The 20,519-nt window shown below is 32.3% G+C and overlaps 1 protein-coding gene across 6 annotated transcripts in view; it reads left to right on the top strand.

The window, feature by feature from the left end:
* Positions 1–1,559: 1,559 nt before the first annotated feature.
* LOC114325338 (GPI ethanolamine phosphate transferase 1-like) overlaps positions 1,560–20,519 on the top strand; it is a 229,856-nt gene continuing 210,896 nt past the window's right edge. The window contains exons 1-2 of one of the 6 annotated variants that reach the window (XM_028273390.2): positions 1,591–1,764; positions 13,398–16,209. In XM_028273390.2, coding sequence (XP_028129191.1) covers positions 13,412–16,075 — 2,664 coding nt within the window. In that variant the 5' untranslated portion in view covers positions 1,591–1,764; positions 13,398–13,411 and the 3' untranslated portion in view covers positions 16,076–16,209. Of the gene's footprint in view, positions 1,765–6,792; positions 7,075–13,397; positions 16,210–20,519 lie in introns of those variants that run through there. The other 5 variants (XM_050642646.1, XM_050642697.1, XM_050642687.1 and 2 more) reach the window with 5 other exon arrangements.

Genomic DNA, 20,519 nt, shown 5'->3' with positions numbered 1-20,519 from the left:
AATCTGTTTTCTGAAAGTTCGTACTCAAAAATACAACACTAAAGGTATTTTCCTTTTTGTTTTGAGATTTTTCTTTTGCTAACAAAGGACATTTGTTTTTGAAATGGCCTAACTGTTTACATCCGAAGCACCTCACTTCACGAGTTCGTTCTTCTTTTTCAACTCGATCACTTTCTCCAAAATTGTTGCGCACAGTCGAATTTGACTGATTTCGATTTGGATTATTTCTGTGACGGGTAAAAAATGCACCACTTTTATTATCACTATCACTTTCCATATCAAGGAGTTTTGTTTTAATACTATCAGTGGTAATTTTAAGAGAAGAATTTTCGATTGCAAGTACCATGGGTGTAAATTTCTCAGATAAGTCCGCAAGCATTAAGGAACCCACCAGTTCATCATCGATCCCAAATCCGGTACCTCGTAACCTCTGGCTTGTTTCTACAATCTGATTAACATAAGAAACCATTGTATCACAATGTTCTAAACGAATAGAAATCAAATTGCGTAACAAACTTATGCGTCGTGTAATGCCAGAATCGTCAAACATTGACTTCAATTTATCCCATAACGATTTTGCAGTCTTCGCCTCCTTTATATGTACCTATATAAAGAGATGGATCTATGGGTAAGATAAGTTTTGCTTTAGTTTTCTGATCTTCATTCTTCGTGGCTTCGTCAGTTCCTGGTTCACTTTCGACACGTTCAGCAAGTCCTTCTAAGATGAGAAAATTCTGAGCAGCGAATGCCCAATCGTCATAATTAATACGACCTTTTAACTTCGGCACGTTCATCAAATAATTAGACACCATTATCTCTACAACAAAATCTGCACTTACTTGTATTACTATCAATTTTCTAATAATCAACCCTGGATATAACACGAATCAAACTGGACCATAACCTGTTGTTTAAAGTATCAACACAGTGGATATCTTACTAGGAAATTAGAAAATAAGTAATATAACGCCATGTGCTCTTGTAGAGTTCAGTAATTAACCATGCTTTATTGTTCATAACCTCACATAAACATAATACCTGGCATATGACATAATAAGTCATCTTCATAGAACATTATTTTTGAACTAAATATTACCAAAAGATATGTGGTTTCAACAGGAAGACGTTACATAGTTACATGCTGCACAGCTCATATCATATTGGACATTCTGCGGAGCGTTTTGAGGGATGGTCATCTCACGTGGAGGTAATGTGAACTGAACACCAAGATCGTGCCATTTGGCATCATTAAACTGTTTCTTGGGGTTTTTTAAGTCGCAGGCATATGCGAATAATCCGCAACCACAACAGCCCCCAAAGCCAACATATTATTATAACTCTTGCCATTGGTCCAATTCAGCCTGATTTATGCGTCGAAGTCTTGGAAAATTGGACATTACAGATGCGCGCCATCGAATGAATTTTCAAATGAATAAAAATTTTTGGATATCTCAAACACACTTTGTTTTATTTAAATTTAAAGATAGGAAGATTTGCTCTGTCATTAATTTTGTATTTAACGAAATACATAAAATATACGTTTATTGTAAGTAGTATGTAGGTATTTTATATTGTTTTTCGTCATAATTTCGCGGTTACTTAGATTTTTAAGATAAGTATATAAGTGAATACATTGTGACCTTGGTACTAGTTGACAATTAATAATGTGCGAAAAGCGATAAGCAATATCTTAAAAATAGTGTTTTATGTTTTTTTGTAACAATACAAATTTATAGTAATTATAATCAATAAGTAATCAAATCGGTAAGTTACATTTATTTTATTTTAAATCGGCACTTTTAATAATTCATGCTAAATATTCTAATAGGTAATTACAAAAATCTAGTTATCTAAGTGCGTGCCAATATTGCGGTGGTCATCGTTCTTATATATGTTTAAGGCAATTTTTTTGTCAATTATTTAAACTTTATTATTATATTTTTTATTTTCTATTTATTCAAAACCGAATTATATAAATGGGGGTCCAAACAAGTAATATCTATACTACTAAATTTACAATTAAAAAGCAGTAGAAATAAACAAACCAAGACACGTTAAATGCTTCTATTAGGAGCAAATTGTAAATCCCAAATCATGATTTCCAAATTTTATACATTGTAAATTATGATTCCGGAGTGCTCCTATGTAGTAGCAATTAACGTGTTTTGGTTTGTTTATTTCTACTGCATCTTGATTTTAAATTTAGTATAGGTATTTACCTACCTGTTACATAGTAACTTTTATATTTATAGTGGTTCAGTACTACAATTAAACGCTAGGATTCTGTATATATTATAATAATATAATGATATAACCACAGTGGAACCTCAATAAATCGGATTAATCGGGACCACGGCCGATCCGGGTTATCGAAAATCCGGAGCCGGAGAATATGATAAAAATTAATAAAACACGGTATTGCTGGTACTTACAGATAAACTCCGTTATAATTGTGAAAGCATGAAATACATATGCACAGTAGGTACATCTAAATTACGTACAGTTGTAAAGTTGTATACAGTAAGGTAAGTGAGGGTAACTTCGGCGGCTTAAGGCCTTATTTGTTAAGGTATAATTTTTTAGGGCAAGCACTTCTCAGTTATACACATTATAAAAATTGCAGTATGTGATTTCGGCTCAGAAATAATGTCTTTATCAAAAGGGGAAGGCTAGTTATTTTATTTATTTTTCTGATTTAGTTAAATAAAAAAAGAGTGCAGAAACTACCTGCGTGAGTAATTTCGGCATAGGGAGGTGCTATTTTCGTGATGGTTATGCTGGTAATTTCGGTGGTGACTGAAGACAAACTATTGTTAGAAAAATATTTGCCTTTTTTTTATTTAAAATTTAAATAAGAAAATTTTAAACAAACATTTAATAAACCAACATTTATTAACATTTTAAACAAACATTTATAGGAACTAAAACTGAAATAAACACCTAAAAAATGTATAGATGTGAAAATATGACATCACATTAAACATTAGGTACTTACTTCATGTTGTCAAAAAACGTTCATAACAAAACAGAACGGACAAATAAGTACTTACATCTAAATGTTTAAAAATATTCCTTATTAATAATATACCAACTAATAATCACAAAACATTTATTATTGCAAAACAGTGTTGAACTTAATAGGTATTTAACGGTATTTAAAACTATTTTTTGGTATTATAGGAACCCTTATTTATTAAATAATTTGATAAACTCTTTTGGCATATCCGGTACTTCATATATTTTTTTGGTTTCATTTATCAATTTTGGTTCTTTAATCGAACAGACAACATGTTCTTTTGGATAGGTTAATATGTCCTCCTTTTGTGGCCACTTCCAAAAAGACCCCGACTTTTCCATACACCTGACATTAAAACTTTTATTTTCCTTATTCACAGAGATAATTATTCCTGGAAATAGGTTGTCCTCATAATTTACCACCAAATACTCTCCAATATCTGATTTTAAGGCAGTTCTTGCTGGTTCATCTTTGGAAGATTTATTTTTTTTTGTATTTGGTTTCTTTTTTAACTGCTGGTTTTCCTTTTCTTTTTGTTTATCAATCCTGCTTTGTTTTCTTTCCTCTTTTTCTTTGATTTCTTTTAGTTTTTTTTCGACATCTAAACTTTGTTGCAGATCCTGAGTAACACCGTTTTTAAAAAACTTTTGGAATTTTATGTTATCTGGGTTAAAGGGCACGAGCCCACAAGTTCGAAATCCATTTTGTATTGTTTTTGAAAAGTGACAATTTTTTAATAACGCTTCATTTAGAATTGGACCAAAATTATCTTTGGCAAAGGTTTTATTTGGATTATCTACGCGCCAGTTTTGAATAAGTTTTTTGTAGGTTGATTTAAGAGAATGGAATAAAGCCACATCCAATGGTTGCAATATGTGGGTAGAGTTTGGATATAGGCTGATCAGAACTATTCCATTTTTGGAGCAGAATCGGCTGAGCTGAAGGGTTAGATGAGAAGTGTGACCGTCAACAAATAAAATAATTGGCCTTTGAATTTTGTTATCATGTAACCACTTAATAAATACATTCGCAATGTATTCAAAAAAAGTTTCCTGGGTCATCCATCCATTTTCGGAGCGTCCCATTGCCCAACTTTTGGGAAAGCTGGAACTGATCACTTTTGAAACTCGTTGCATTGCGTAAACTACCATAGGAGGAGGCAACTGGCCTAGAGCATTAACCATTATTAATGAAGTAAGGCACTCTTTTTCGCTTGTAGTAATAAACGCATAGACGGTTTTATCTCCTTTTTTGGCCAAAACTTTGTCTCCTTTTGGAGACAGAAAAAAAGCCGTCTCGTCACAATTATACACCCTACTTGGATCTAGGAGGATATCCAAGAAGCCGTCTTTTTCAAGGTAGCTACTTATTTCTGCAAACCAGTTACGTATCTGTTCTTCCGGTACTTTAGAACGTTGTTTAGTCAAATTTTGGGACATCCTTAGACTTATATTGGGGTGCCTTCTCATAAATCTGTCATACCAATCCCTACCAGGCCGGTTGTTGTGAAAAGGATTTGGGCGCTGCAGATCATCCAGTATTCCTTTTACGCTATTTAAAAGCTGCTCTTTTGTAACGGGAAATCCTTGCCTTGCTGAGTTAAGTATCCATTCTTCTAAAAATTGCTCTTCATCTTTAGACAAAATTGTCTGAGTCCCAACTGATCCAGTATGTTTGTTATTTCGTTTATCAGAAAGAGTTGTGACTTGTATTTGTTATTGTTTTTATTTATGATTCTTGTAAGCTTTGTCTATAAAATTGTTAAATTTTTCATGACAATAAAGCATATTTCTATTCTATTCTATTCTGAGTTTGTCTGGGTATGTTAAATTGTTTAGCAGCAGCTGTTATGGACATTCCTGCTTCAATGGCATCAACAGCTTGTTTAATATCTTCTTGAGTATAAGGCTTTGTCTTTTTGGGCTTCATTATGCTAAAAAAAATAGCTAAGTACTTACTTAACTACTGAAGACCCAATTTATTGTTTAGTTAATATTAGTTAACTAAAACTAAACTGAAAGAAGATATAACGAAATTACCGCATAAAAAAGTTGGACAATTTTTAATAAAATTCTTAGTATATACGTTTTTATCAATTTTGTTAACAACTACTTAAATTTAAAAACTTTATGACTTAATGAAATTGGTCTGTAAGGCAATTCCGGCAATAGCGCCGAAACTACAAAACTTAGTTCTGGGCTATTGGTAATTTCGACGTTTACTTTTTTTTTGTAAGTATAAAACAAAAAATTAAAATACGACTTAAAACATAAAGTTTAAACCTTTGAAACTAACCCGGGGTTAAAATAATATTTGAAACACAATTTTAGCATATAAAAAAATCTATGACATAATGCATGCAACTTTCATTTTTTTAATGTAATTTATAACACGTTAAAAAATAGAAACAGTAATACTTAGAATAAAACTAACAAAAAGAATGACGAATTTACCTCAAGAAAAAAATTAGATACTTTTTTATTAAACTTGATAGTTTTTCATATTTTTTGTTGGCAATTGAATTTAAAGAATAAATAATAATACAAATTGTTCTAGCGGGAAATTTCGGCAGTACCGCTGAAATTATCAATATTTTGTTTTAGGCTGTTGGTAATTTCGGCATTCACTTTTTTTTGTAAGTATAAAACAGAAAGTCAAAATATCACCTAAAACAAAAAGCTTAAACCCTTGAGGTTAACTCGAAGGTAAAACAATATTCAAAACACAATTTTAGTATAACAAAAATGTATAGAAAAAATGCATGCAACTTTAATTTTTTTTAGTGAAATGCATAACACGTTAAAGAATAGAAATAGTATTACTTAAAATAAAACTTATAAAAAGTATGACGAAATTACCTCAAGAAAAAAATGTGATATTTTTTTATTAAATTTAATAGTTGTTCATATTTTTTGTTAGCAATAGAATTAAACAAACTTTATGTTAATACAAATTGGTCTGCAGGAAATTTCGGCAGTACTGCTGAAATTACCAACACTTTCTTTTAGGCTGTTGGTAATTTCGGCATTCACTTTTTTTTGTAAGTATAAAACAAAACACTAAAATACGACTTAAAACACCAAGTCTAAACCTTTGAGGCTAACCTGGAGCAAAAACAATATTTAAAACACAATTTTAATATAAACAAAAATGTATAGAAAAAAATGCTTGCAACTTTAATTTTTTTTAATGCCATTAATCGAGGTTCCACTGTAGGTATTATATAATTTTATTATCAATGTCCACATTATCAAACTGTGATAAGCTACAAAACGGGCCTATTTTTTCAAAAAAAAATGCGATGTTGTCAGTTCTATACAGGGTGGCAACAATTGGTTTGTTCCAACACGACCGAGAACCGTCACGAAACGGTAACGCTCCTGCGCAGTAAAGAAAATCCGTTCCAACAAAAATATGATCGTCATCGGATCGTCCTTCCCACTGTTCCAACAAGAATTGTGATCTTTCGGTGACGGTTTCGTGATGATCATTTCAGTAATCGGGCAAATGCATAATGTGCTGGTTGGACTGACTTGAGCACTAGGATTTAATTCTTTAAATTTTTTGAGCCTTTGATCGACTAAAAGCACACAAGCTGTCACCAACAAAAATGACAAATATATGATTACCGTCATGGGACGATAACTGGGCGATACAATTACGAACATGCGCACAACAAACGGTACAAGTAGTTTCGTGACGGTTTCTGGGCCGTCCAAAAGTTAATGTTGGAACAAACCTAACAACTAAAAGTTTCTTATGCTTATGCTTATAATTTTGTTTAAGTAAATTTAGTCGACGATAGCTATTAGTAGGAAGATATTACAACTTAGATAAATCTAATGTAAATGTATTGAACAATACTGTTTGAAAAAATGAGTTAAATTCTTCTAAAAATTGTAACTAACATCATGATACCCATCATTGGTTTAATTTCGATAAATTAGACAACCGCGCAAATAAGTTCTATTATTGACAAGTCAAAAGTGAGGTTATAAGCAGTTATAAGTCAGGAATAAAAATGAATTCTGAATTTTAAAGTTAAAAAAGAAATGCAGGTAAGTTATAAATTAGATTATTAATAATTACATTTTTTATTAAATCGTACCCTATTGTAACTGTCACATCGTTTGGTAACAGACAACAAGCATAATAATTTTAATGTTTTGGTTAAAGTACTGGTACTTTACTGATAACTTACTGTTACACCTCTTCTGCATTTGTTAATAATTTGTTATCAAAAAGATATGGGTTTTCTGGTTTATTGTTATTTCCTGTTTAGTTTATAGTTTTGACCATATTTTTTTGAGTATTATTATTTCCCAAATTTTTAGTTATATTTGTGTTATTGTCAATTAATAAAGGTACCTACTTATTACTTAAGTATGTCTATGAAAGAACATAATGCTCATTGTTATTTACTTCTTCTTTGAAATAGTTACATCCTTCTTCTGCTTCTTGTAATTATATACTGTTAACTGCTTACCATAGGAGCTGTTCTACAACATGATCCTACCTTAACCTTAGAACCTTTTGTTCCTTTAGATGTAGCCATATCGCTCACACTCCATACAAGGGGAAAATTCAGTCATCCCAGATACCTATAGTATCAAAAGAATTGAGCTCTGCTGGGACTCTTTTTGTGTTATCAAATTGTGTTATCGATGTACACATCTGGACATGGAAAGTAGTACAATTTTCTACATGGTCTTACAAAGATGTTAATTCAGACAATAGATATATTTATAATACTCTAGATTGCACCCTGTCATCTTAAAATGGGTGACGGTTGCGACAGAGATAAATGAGCCTATTTGGTCGGTAGTCTCTTTTTAATTTAAGGGGAATATCGACGACGTGACTATCCCACTTTATCGAGTAATATGTGTTGACAGTTGGAGCGGGTGGTGACGAGAAATGGTCTTTGGTCTTCGGACGTGGATAATCGTGGTTCGAATCCCATACCAACTTTACCTTTTTTATTTTTATTTAATCAATATTGCGTTTATTAGATATTTTTACATCTGAAAAATGGACCTAAGTAAATCTAGCAGATAATAAATGTATGTATAGTAAGTTAATATTGGAATACATAATTTGTGAACTGCATAGTAAAATAAAAGTCATTCGTTATTAATATAAATTCGTCCTTATTCGAATGATGTGAATAATGTTTGTTTTGCTTCTACTTTTTTAAAAAATTGTAACAATAGTTTCATAAATAAAAATAATGTCTAATTACTTATAATTGAATCGGTTATTTCAAAAACAGCAAAGTCCACAATTTTCAGAAACTAACTTTTTGAGAGGAATAGACTCCTTTAAGATAAACGTTGTGTGCAAAAACGACACCAGTCCAGTAAAGACATTAGGAACAAAACTACAATATAACTCTGAATTTTGATGTCATCCATTTCATCCATCTTTCATATAGATAGTTTTCTTTGCTCTTCTGTAAAATTAGGAATATGTGACTCATGTTGTTTTTGAAATGACTGATTCAATTAATAAATCGATGGTACATTATGTTGATATTAATTATTGGTAATTTTTTACGAATATTTTTTTAACAATTACTTTATACTATTCTACTATTAACTTATTAAAAAAAAACATTGGCTTTTATATTTTTAAAAATCTATAGGTACCTACACAGTTTTTCTTATTTGTTATATATTTCTTTGCATAGATTTATTTTAGAGATGTAATAATGTCTAATAAACGCAATATTGATTAAATTAAAACTAAAAAAAGTAAAGATTGGTATGGGATTCGAACCACGATTATCCATGTCCGAAGACCAAAGACCAGTTCTCGTCGCCATCCGCTCGAACTGTCAAAACATTTAAATAACACTCGATAGAGTAGGATAGTGACGTCGTCGATACTCCCCTTGAATTAGAAAGAGACTACCGACCTAATAGGCTCATTTATCTCTGTCGCAACCATCACCCATTTTAAGATCGCAGGGCGCAATCTAGAGTATTATATATCTATGATTCAGACCCAGCTGTTTTATGTTCTCTAGCAGGTTATTTGGTATGACTCGAGCAGTAGAGAGAATAATAGGTAGCATGTGGGTACTTTCCATTCTCCATTGTCTACTTATTTGTATTTCGATATCTCTATACTTGGTGATCTTGTCGTTTTATTGTTATTGTATATTGCTCCTTATTATTAGCAATATTTTTATATAAGTAGGTACTTAATTGCATTAATACAGACCTTTCTTTTACAATGTTTTTTCAAAACAATTTTATATAAGTAATAACATTCATACTACAATCAAATTACTCAAATTTTACATTAAAGATGCTCTTCTGTATTCTGTATTATTATTGATTTCTTGAAAAGCCTGAATTGTGTGGCATTGGAAGCATATCATAAAAAGTTTGTACGAATGTAGTAATTATGGAATCATACCTATTGTAAAATGGACAGCGTTATGCATAACTCGACCAAGCGCCACTTCTTTAAAATCCAGACAACAGAGGATTCTGGTGACACATAGCTAAAACTATCTGTTATTGTCACGTTAACGGTTACTAAGAAAAACAAAATTAAACCAAGCGACATTCTGTCTATTAAGGGTATATAAATGGATTTTTAAGAAACGACAAACTTTGAAGTCATTTATCTCAAAACTATGTTTTGGCGCTTGGTCGAGTTATGCATAACGCTGTCCAAATCCATACAATCTATACTTAACTTAATCTCATATTACGCTAAAAGAGTGTCAATTAGACTTGTCACAATTTTAATATAACGAGAAACTGTTCAGATTTCAAGTTTTGTTATAAAGAAGAGAGTCTGCTTCTGAACAAAATGTGGACCTCCAATTTGTGACATAAGAAATCTCAGTTACAGAAGTATAGACAATTTTAATAGCAACTTGAACAAATCGACATTAACTAAGATACAGATGAAGATGAAGGATACAATATAGCATACATCTTCGATAAGTATCTGCAGTGATTGGGCTATACTAGGAAACTATTGTCTGTCACTCTTAATGTCTGCTAAACGTCAGGGGAAATAATTTCAGATCAAGGTCTGAAAGTCCTGAAAACAATATAGTGTTTCATTATATGTTCAATATGTATATAGTTTTGAAAATCAAATGTCCATGATTTTTTTGAATAATTTAAACAATGTATTTTCAAGAATATTTTACTCTTTGTTGTATAGTATTTGTTGCCTATCTGATCTTCTATTTTTAATTTTTTACCATATTTCTTAATCCTATTCTGAATACCATGTGTGTATTCCTAATATGTGTGTAATATACCATATTCCTAATGTTCAAAGAATAATATATAGTTCTGCTAGCAAACTAAGAGAGTCATTAATATTCAGCTCAGGGGGGTATTGTTAAAAGAATGTCACACCTTGAACTTTGAACAATAGCACCCCGCTGAGCTGAATATTCTGTGCTGAGCACAGGAAGCATAAAGAAATGCCAAATAGGTAAACTTAAAGACAAAGATGGAAATCTTATTTTAGATCTAGAGAACAAAATAAAAAGATGGACAGAATACCTGAATGAATTATTTGAAGACGATAGAAACAACTTAACTCAGATAATCAATGCAACTGGGCCAGACATATTGAAAGAAGAAGTAGAATACGCAATAAGAAACGTTAAAAATGGAAAAGCAAACGGACCTGATGAAATCCCTACAGAACTGCTGAAGCTTTTGAATGATAAATCCGTAACCATAATATTGCATATATATTCAATACAATATACAGTACTGGTATAATACCGCAAGAATGGTTGCTGTCTATGTTTGTCACCATATTGAAGAAAACTAAGGCAATGCAATGTTCAGATCATCGAACAATCTCCTTGATGAGTCACCTGATTAAAATATTTCTTAGAGTCATCCACAACCGAATCTATCAAAAACTAGACATCGATATTAACGATACACAGATGGGATTCAGAAAAGGATTAGGTACAAGGGATGCTCTCTTTGCCTTGAACGTTCTAACACAGAGATGCCTAGATGTTAACCAAGAGGTACACGCCTGCTTTATAGACTTTGAAAAGGCCTTTGATAAAGTACGCCACAGTAAACTCAAAGGAATCCTGGAGAGTAAGAACATTGACACCAGAGACATACAAATAATATTAAATCTGTACTGGAATCAGCGAGCTAATATAAAAATAGAAGACCAAACATCGGACGAAATAGAAATACATAGAGGGGTACGACAGGGTTGTATATTGTCACCGCTCTTGTTTAATATCTACAGCGAACAAATATGCCAAAAAGCTCTCTCATATGCAAACGAAGGGATAATAGTCAATGGAGAAGTTATCAGTAACATTCGATATGCTGACGATACTGTGATAATGGCAAGAACAGCGGAAGATCTACAACATCTAGTTGAAAGTATGAATGAGATATGTCATAACTACGGCATAAGGATGAACGTCAAAAAAACCAAATATATGAAATTCAGTAAGAATCCAATAAATGACACTAGTATCACAATAAACGGTACCCAACTTGAAAAAGTAAACGAATACAAATACTTGGGAACCTTTATCAATGAAACAGGTGACCAAAATCACGAGATAAAAAGATGTATTGAAATTGCCAGGTCTACTTATTAGTATTCATCTACGAACTAGAATGTTAAAATGCTATGTATTCAGTACTTTGCTCTATGGTGTTGAGTCATGGACTCTTAAACAGAGGAATATTAAAAATCTTGAAAGCTTTGAGATGTGGTGCTACCGCTGTATACTAAGAATAAGTTGGGTGGATAAAATTGCAAATGAAGAAGTAATACGCTGAATAAATAACGAGCCAGAAGTTCTACTGAATATAAAAAAGAGAAAACTTGAATACTTAGGCCACCTGATGAGGGGACAAAAGTACACATTCCTACAAAATATAATGCAAGGAAAAATCCAAGGACGAAGAAATCCAGGCCGTAGAAGAATGTCCTGGATGAGAAATTTGAGAGAGTGGTTTGGCTGTACCACTAACGAATTGTTCAAAACAGCAGTAAATAAAATTAGAATCGCCCTAATGATATCCAATCTCCGATAGGAGAGGCACTCAAAGAAGAAGAAGAGCTGAATATTAATGACTTTCTTAGACAGGTTGTCTGTCAGACTTTACATACAATATAAATATCTCAGAAATGACTTGCATGATTTTTATAGGATTCAGTGGATAAGGGTCTTGTGATGCAGCCTATATTATGGTGGTATTTACATTGTTGTCATATATTCCGATTTTCTGGAAATCGAATGAACTTTCTTATTTTAAATGGAACACTCTGTATATTTTTTTTATTTTGAATTCCTTAGGAAATACTGTTTATTTTTCATGTAATGTTCCCTATTTCTTTACAAATTTTTTTAACAAATTATAAAACCAATTCTTTCGACCGAGGTAGACATTATTTTAGGTTTTTCTAAATCGTTCGAAACAAAAAAGGACTTTTGTAATTTTTCTCTCAGTTGATTGTTTTCAAATAATAAATAATTTAATTCTAAAAAAAAACAAAAACTGATTTTCAAGGCTCAAATATACAATTAAAATATTTTTGAAATTACTAAGTGCTTAAATTCAAGTTCAAACCTTATTGTATCAGTTCACGATAAGTTTATTTTATTTTAAAACATTGTTTTTTAGTTGTTAATGCAGCCTGATCGTCCGTATTATCATACATTTTTTCATTGACAATTAAAAAACAATGTTAAAAAAAACATGTCAAAAATTCTTATCGGAAGCTAATAGAAGAAAGTTTGTACTTGACTTTAGCTACTTCGCAATTTTAAAATTAATATTTTATAGGTAATTGTGTTTTTAAGCCCCGAAAATCGGAATTTTTCGTTTTGTTTTAATTTAATTATTATAACTCGACTTTTTTGTTCCGAATGATCTAAAAAATAAAAAATAATATCTGCCCGGGCCGAAAAAAGGTATTTTTATAATTTATTTAATAAAACTTGTTTAAATGAATGTAGCAACAACTTCGAAATTATGGTATTTAGGTGTATGGAACATTACATAAACAATAATTAGTATGTCTTAAGGACTTTATTTAAAACGCAAAAAATATACAAGGTGTTCCATTTGAAATAAAAAAGTTCATGAGATTTACATAAAAAGGGAAGATCTGACAACAACGTAAAGACCACTATATAATATCGGCTGTATCACAAGACCCTTATCCACTAAATCCTATAAAAATCGTGCAAGCCATTTTCGAGATAATTGAAGTGTTCCATTATAAAACTTATTCTGTACAGTACTGCTGCAAGAATTAAGTAAAAAAAATTATGACCAATATTGCATTAGTTTAGTGTCTTAGTCCAAAAATATTGTTGAAGATGAACCAAACTTTCATTTTGTAGATGCCAATTCCATAATGGAGGAGGAATCTGAAGCCGAAGAAAAAAATAAAAAATATACAATTATAGTGTCTGGTCTCGTCATACATTTTCTTCTCCTTCTCGCTGTGTTCGATGTGTATTTTGCCAGTCCCCTGGACAATGGAATGTCACCAATTAGAAGTACCTCTAATCCGCCAGCTAAGAGACTAGTGTTGTTTGTTGCAGATGGATTGAGAGCAGAAGCTATTTTTGGTGAAGGAAAAGAAGAACTGATTCCTTTTTTGGCAGATAAGTTAAAAAATGTAGGGAGTTGGGGTGTTGCACATACAAGGGTTCCAACGGAGTCCAGACCAGGTCATGTGGCTATGTTAGCTGGAATATACGAAGATCCTAGTGCAATTTTAAAGGGTTGGAAATCTAATCCTGTTAATTTTGATTCTGTAATTAACCAAAGCACTAATGCTTGGGCTTGGGGAAGTCCAGATATAGTTAAAATATTCAATAAAGACAATTTATCTAAAATACACATATCTTCTTATGATGCACAAATCGAAGATTTTGGCAAACAAGATACAGGTATATTAGATACTTGGGTATTCCAAAAAGTCCATAATTTTCTGACAAACGAAGTAAAAAGTTGCACACAAGACTGTGATCAATATTTTAAGAATGGTAACACATTTTTCCTGCATTTACTGGGAATTGATACTGCAGGACACGGCTACAAGCCACATTCCAAAGAATATAAAGATAACATTAGATTAGTTGATAGGAATATTGCAGTTATTACGGAATTATTTAATAACCTTTACCAAGATGGTTTGACGGCTTTTGTATTCACTGCTGATCATGGAATGACAGACTGGGGATCTCATGGTGCTGGAACCGACCATGAAACTCAAGTACCTGTTATAACATGGGGAGCAGGAATTGCGAAAAATCACAAAAGACAAGACATTAATCAAATTGATTTAGCTCCTATGTTAGCATCCCTTATTGGAATACACATTCCTATTAATTCCTTAGGAATTTTACCAGTAAATTATATTAATACTAGTCAAGAAAATAAAGCACAGATGATGAAGTCGAATGTATTAGAATTGTTAGAAATATATAATCGAAAAAGATTAAGAACAAAAAATGGTGCTTTATTTTATATACCTTTTAAGCATGACGAATTTATAAATGAAAAGTTAAACAAATTGGAAATTCTTAATGCTAAATCCCAAACTGATTATCTCATTTCTGAGTGTCAAAATCTTATCGAAGTGTTGATATCAGGAGTAAATTATTATCATAACTATTATCAGTATCCTGTGTTATTGACTGTGAGCTTAGGATTCATATTGTGGGTCATATTCTTGTGTTTATCTGTTTTTGGTATAAAAAGAAGAAAAGTTACCAACAAATCTTTGGACTTAATTATATTTCTTTTAGTGATAGGAACGACGTTTCTATGTGCCAAAAGCCAGTTTAGCTTTACCTACTATCTATATTTTAATTTTCCAATTTTAGTATTCTTCTTGCTTCTTAAAGATAGAGAATTTTATAAGTTTCCTCTACAAGTGACATATCCCAATATTGTGCAAGTTGTTTATTACATCATAGGAATAGAACTGATGGTGTATGGCTTTTACAATAGATTGTCGTTTAGTGTTATAATGATTTTAATAGCTAGCTGGATCAACATTTCCAAATCTCTTAGAATCAGTTCTTCCTCTGCTGAAAAAACTACTTGGGTGGTGTGTAGTATAATCTTAGCAATCTTTCCATGTTTACCTGTGATGAGAACTTCCTTTAATCTTCCGATTTATATAGCTGGTTATGTAGGATACTTACTAATATTTCTGAAAATATATTTTTATGATCTTAAACGTTATAATCAACTTAGCAGTCTTCAATTACATTATAGAATATACTTGCTCCAGTTTTTCTTTTTGCAAATAGCAGCAGTGTATGTATTACTGATAGAATTCGAATATATTCCTTCTGATTCTGTACTCAAAGGTGTTTCGTGGGTTATATTTATCGTTCCAATTTTAGTAATTCCATTGACTGACAAATATGTTGCTCTTCGACTTGTAGCTACAGTTTTTGGTTTTGCGCCTTTCTATTTGATGGTGTCACCCAATTATGAAGTATTATTTTCAGTATTTTATATACTATTACTTTACACATGGCTTTTGATAGAAAGCAAGACGTTTAAGTATGAGTCGTCTCATAAACTTATTTATTTTATGAGGTTTGAACATTACAAAAGCGAGAGTTTCGTCAATACAGATGACTTTAGACGAGCTTTTCTATTTGTGGTATTTATCTTTGTAGGATTCTTTGGTACAGGAAATATAGCAAGTATGAACTCATTTGATCCAATGTGGGTCAGAGCTTTCCTTACCGTGTTCAGTCCGTTTAAAATGATGGGTTTGATTCTTCTCAAATTTATTGTGCCATTTATCTTTACTTGTAGTATTTTTAGGGCCATAAACGAAGTGGGAAAACAGAATGTCATGAATATATTTTGTATTATATTAATTTTTTCGGATCTAATGGTTCTGCAGTTTTTATATTTGATAACGAATGTTGGTTCTTGGTTAGATATCGGCACTAGTTTATCGCATTTTATTATTATGGATAGTTTTGTTACGATGTTGTTATTGTTATATGGATTTGCGTATTGGCTAATGAGTATAAAGTACTGATAACTTTGTGGTAAGCTACGAACAAATAGTACTGAGAAACAGAATTCTGTATGTATTTGATAGATATTTTTATTGTCTTATATTGTAATTGTTTATATAATTTATAGCCAACAAATAAAATATAAAAATTATAATTTGTTTTATTAAATAATGTTCTTTCTTTGTGCCTGAACACACCCTATTATTTTATGCATATACATAAGTAGTTTTCTTTGAAGCATTTGAAACAGAGTATGAAACTGAGGAAAATGCGAAATAAGTCAGAAATTTCGTTATTTTTTATATAAATGTCTTCTTCTTCGTCTTCCCTCTTGTATGTAGGCTTTAGAGCCTGTTTCTTCTTCAATATTAGCCTCCTAAAGTGTTTAAGTTATCGCACCATCATTTTATTGGTCTGCCAATACTTCTTCGTCCATTTAGTGACTTATCTCGTGCTATTCGTACTATCCTATCCTCTGCCATTCTACTAATGTGTTCGTTCCACTCCTGTTTCCGTTTTGTCACCCATCCATTTATGTCTTCTACATTGCATGATCTTCTTATGTTTTCGCTTCTCTCCCTATCCAACCGACTTTTCCCTGATAGGGGAAACCCGGGCAAAATGGGGTACTTAAGATTTAAATTAGGATTTAAAACACATCTGTAACTTTTAAGGTCTGGAAATAAGCCAAATACCATTGTTATAGTAGTAACTATTTATTAATATAACTTAAAGTTAGGAAAAGTAAAAGATTTTCTTATCATATAAAAAAACAAAAAATAATGTAAAGTACCCCATTATGCCCGTCATATAGGGTAAAATGGGGTACCAAATTAAAACCAAGAAAAAGTTATTGACAAAATTCGCATACAAGTACTGCTTCGTCATCTTCATCTTCTACACCTGCACATTAATTTTTAGCCCATTTAAGGCAACTGGATCAGCTTATCCATCCTTCTGTGGAACTTAAATAAAAGTTTCCGCAGAACCAGTCAGTGTCACTATCTTCGCCTTCTGAATCTGACTCTACTTTTTTAGTTTTATTCAATTGCGATTTCTTACACGTCTGTGATTTGGTTTGATCATCGGCTATATTACTTGGTTTGGTAAAAAGGGTAAATACTACCAATAGGTATGGTAAAAAGGGTACCCCATTTTACCCTACCTATTGGTACCCCGTTTTGCCCAAAGAGCAGATTTTGAGATTATGACCTGTTTAAATTATTACTTTTAAGCTTTGTTGTCGTACTTCCTCTTCAACATCTCCGTAACTGGTTATATCTATTCCCAGATATCTAAACCTTGCTTCCTGCTTTATTATTTTCCCATCAATTTCGATTTTACATCGTAGTGGGTATTTAGATGTTGTCATACATTTGGTTTTTTCTGCTGATATTATCATATTGTATTTCTTGGCTGTTGTATTGAAGATGTGTGTTAATCTTTGAAGATCGTCTTCTGTCTCGGCGATTAATGCGGCGTCGTCTGCATAACATAATATGTGGATTTCTTTGTTCCCCATTCTGTAACCAAGACCTTTACGTAGTGCTTCTATTATTTCGTCCATTATTATATTAAAGAGCAGTGGGCTTAACGAGTCACCTTGTCTGACTCCGCTTTGTACTGGTATAAACGGCGTTAGTTTTCCATTTATTTTTGCCTGTATTCGATTATGAAAGTAGATGTTTTCGATGGTTTGTATAATATTGATTGGTATGTTTCTTCTATTCAGTAAATGTAGGACGTCTTCGACTTGGATGCGATCGAAAGCCTTTGTCAGGTCTATAAAACATATATATGCTGGTTTATTGTACTCGATGGCCTTTTCTGTTATTTGTTTCAGTACAAATACGGCGTCTACGCAGGATCTTCCGGATCTGATTCCTTGTTGTTCATCTGATAAAGTTGTTAGTTTATTGATTTTGTTGGTTAGGACTTTTGTGGTTAGCTTAAGTGTGGTGTTCAGTAGATTTATACCTCTATAATTGTTGGGGTCTTCTTTGTCTCCTTTCTTGAACATTGGTATCATTATGCTGTTTCTCCATGCGTCTGGTATCTTGCAGTGCAATATTAATTGATGGATTCGACCGTTACTTGATGGAAGTTCATTTTATCTCACAATAAAACACTGAAAACTTTTGTTTTCTATACTTCCACAAAATTTATTATTTACAACTATGTGACTATAGCTGTTTCGGCAGAGTGCCTTTCTCAAGTGATATAATTTACAATGTGTTTGCCTTTTTAAGTCTCTAACTGAAGAGGTTGAGGAGTGGGGAGCTGTTTTTCTCGAGTTGGTCATTCAGAATTATATCTGTATTTTTCAGTTTATTAATTTCCATAGATTCTAAAAAAGATATCTTAAGGCTTTTATTTTGGATATGCAGAATTTGAAAGTCTTCATTGAAAGAATGATTATGATCTAGAAGGTGAAGTGCGTATGTAGAAGTGTCTGTTTTTCTATTGTTGAAAGCCCTTTTGTGTTCTGCTATCCGTTTGTCAAAAGTTCTGCCAGTTTGACCGATGTACGTTTTCGGACAGTCACCACAAGTTAGTTTGTACACACCACTTTGTAGTTGCTTTCTCTTTCGGCTTTTATTGTTCTTAATATAAATATATTTATTAATACAAATATATTAAGAACAATAAAAGCCGAAAGAGAAAGCAACTACAGAGTGGTGTGTACAAACTAACTTGTGGTGACTGTCCGAAAACGTACATCGGTCAAACTGGCAGAACTTTTGACAAACGGATAGCAGAACACAAAAGGGCTTTCAACGATAGAAAAACAGACACTTCTACATACGCACTTCACCTTCTAGATCATAATCATTCTTTCAATGAAGAGTTTCAAATTCTGCATATCCAAAATAAAGGCTTTAAGCTATCTTTTTTAGAATCTATGGAAATTAATAAACTGAAAAATACAGATATAATTCTGAATGACCAACTCGAGACAAACAGCTCCCCACTCCTCAACCTCTTCAGTTAGGGACTTAAAAAAGGCAAACACGTTGTAAATTATATTACTTGAGAAAGGCACTCTGCCGAAACAGCTGTAGTCACATAGTTGTAAATAATAAATTTTGTGGAAGTATAGAAAACCAAAGTTTTCAGTGTTTTATTGTGAGTGCAATATTAGTTTTTGTATAAGTTTTGTCAGCTCTAGGGTTAGGTATACTTTCTCCTCCGTATTTTAGAAGCTCGTTGGTTATTCCGTCTGGTCCTGGCGAGGCTATCTCTACTTCATGAAAACTGATTTCTATTTCGTGTCTTAATTCAGGTAGGTTATTGTTTTGATTATTATTTTCCTTTCCTTTAAACAGTTCCGTCAAGTATCTTTTCCATTCGTTTGCTGGTAAGTTATTGTATTCTATCAATTCTTCCATTTCTTTCCGTTGGCTTCCTATGAATCTCCATATTTGTTTTTTAGTTCCGTAGAAGTCGCTTTCCATCCTTTTTGTAAACTGTTCCCAGTGTTCATTTTTTGTTCTTCTTACCAATTGCATTGTTTCATTTCGTATTCTTCTATAGGTGTCTCTGGACTCTGGAGTGTTTGATGTTTTATACTTCATGTACGCCTCTCGCTTCTCTTTGCATTTCGCTTTTATTTCTTTTCTGAACCATGGTGTATTGTTGTTGTTTCTTTTGTTCAGTATCACTTTGCGTTTTCCTAGAGCTTCTGTTGCTGCCTCTTCAATGCTGTTTTTAATTTTCTCCCAGCTCGCGTTTATATCTTCAATGTCGTCTATTTGTTTCAGCTGTATCTTCTGTGCCAGCCTCCTTTGGTACATTTCTCTTGTATCATCGTTCCACAGTGAAATTTTTGAATTTTTTCTCGGTGATTTCCTGTAGAAAATGTTTTGGTGTTAATTTCATTCTTATTTTTGCTAGGACTAGTTTGTGTTCACTCCCTGCGTATGCTGAGTTTAATGTTAGAATATCTAGAATCTGCTTTGGGTAGATTTTTCTATTCGTGACTATAAAGTCAATCATAGATTTGTGTCCCCTGGAGTTTTCAAACGTATATTTATACTGAAGCTTATGGTCGAAAAATGTATTATTGATTCTCAGTTCGTTAAAAGCACAGAGATTAGTCATGAGTTCTCCATTTGCGTTGACATGGTTTTCATTGAATCTTTGTTTTACTTCTGGAACTATTTCATTTCCGATTCGTGCATTAAAATCACCCATAAGAATTAAGTGTTCTTCATGAGGTATGTCATCCAGGATGGTTTGCAACTGTTCGTAGAATGCCTCTCGTTCCTCCTTAGGTTTGCAGTCCTCGGGTCTATAGATAGATATGACATTTAATTTTTGATAGTCCATTGTGATGTTCATAATGTATTATTCTTTCGAAAATGTACCGGCAGTTACTTATGTTGTCTTTAAATTTTTTATGGACAAGTATACCTACGCCTGCTCGTGCTCGTTCTTCTTTCTTCACTCCACTATATGCTAAAA

Source organism: Diabrotica virgifera, chromosome 1 (assembly GCF_917563875.1).
Source record: "Diabrotica virgifera virgifera chromosome 1, PGI_DIABVI_V3a".
NCBI lineage: Eukaryota > Metazoa > Arthropoda > Insecta > Coleoptera > Chrysomelidae > Diabrotica > Diabrotica virgifera.
This window is presented reverse-complemented; position numbering and strand designations above follow the sequence as displayed.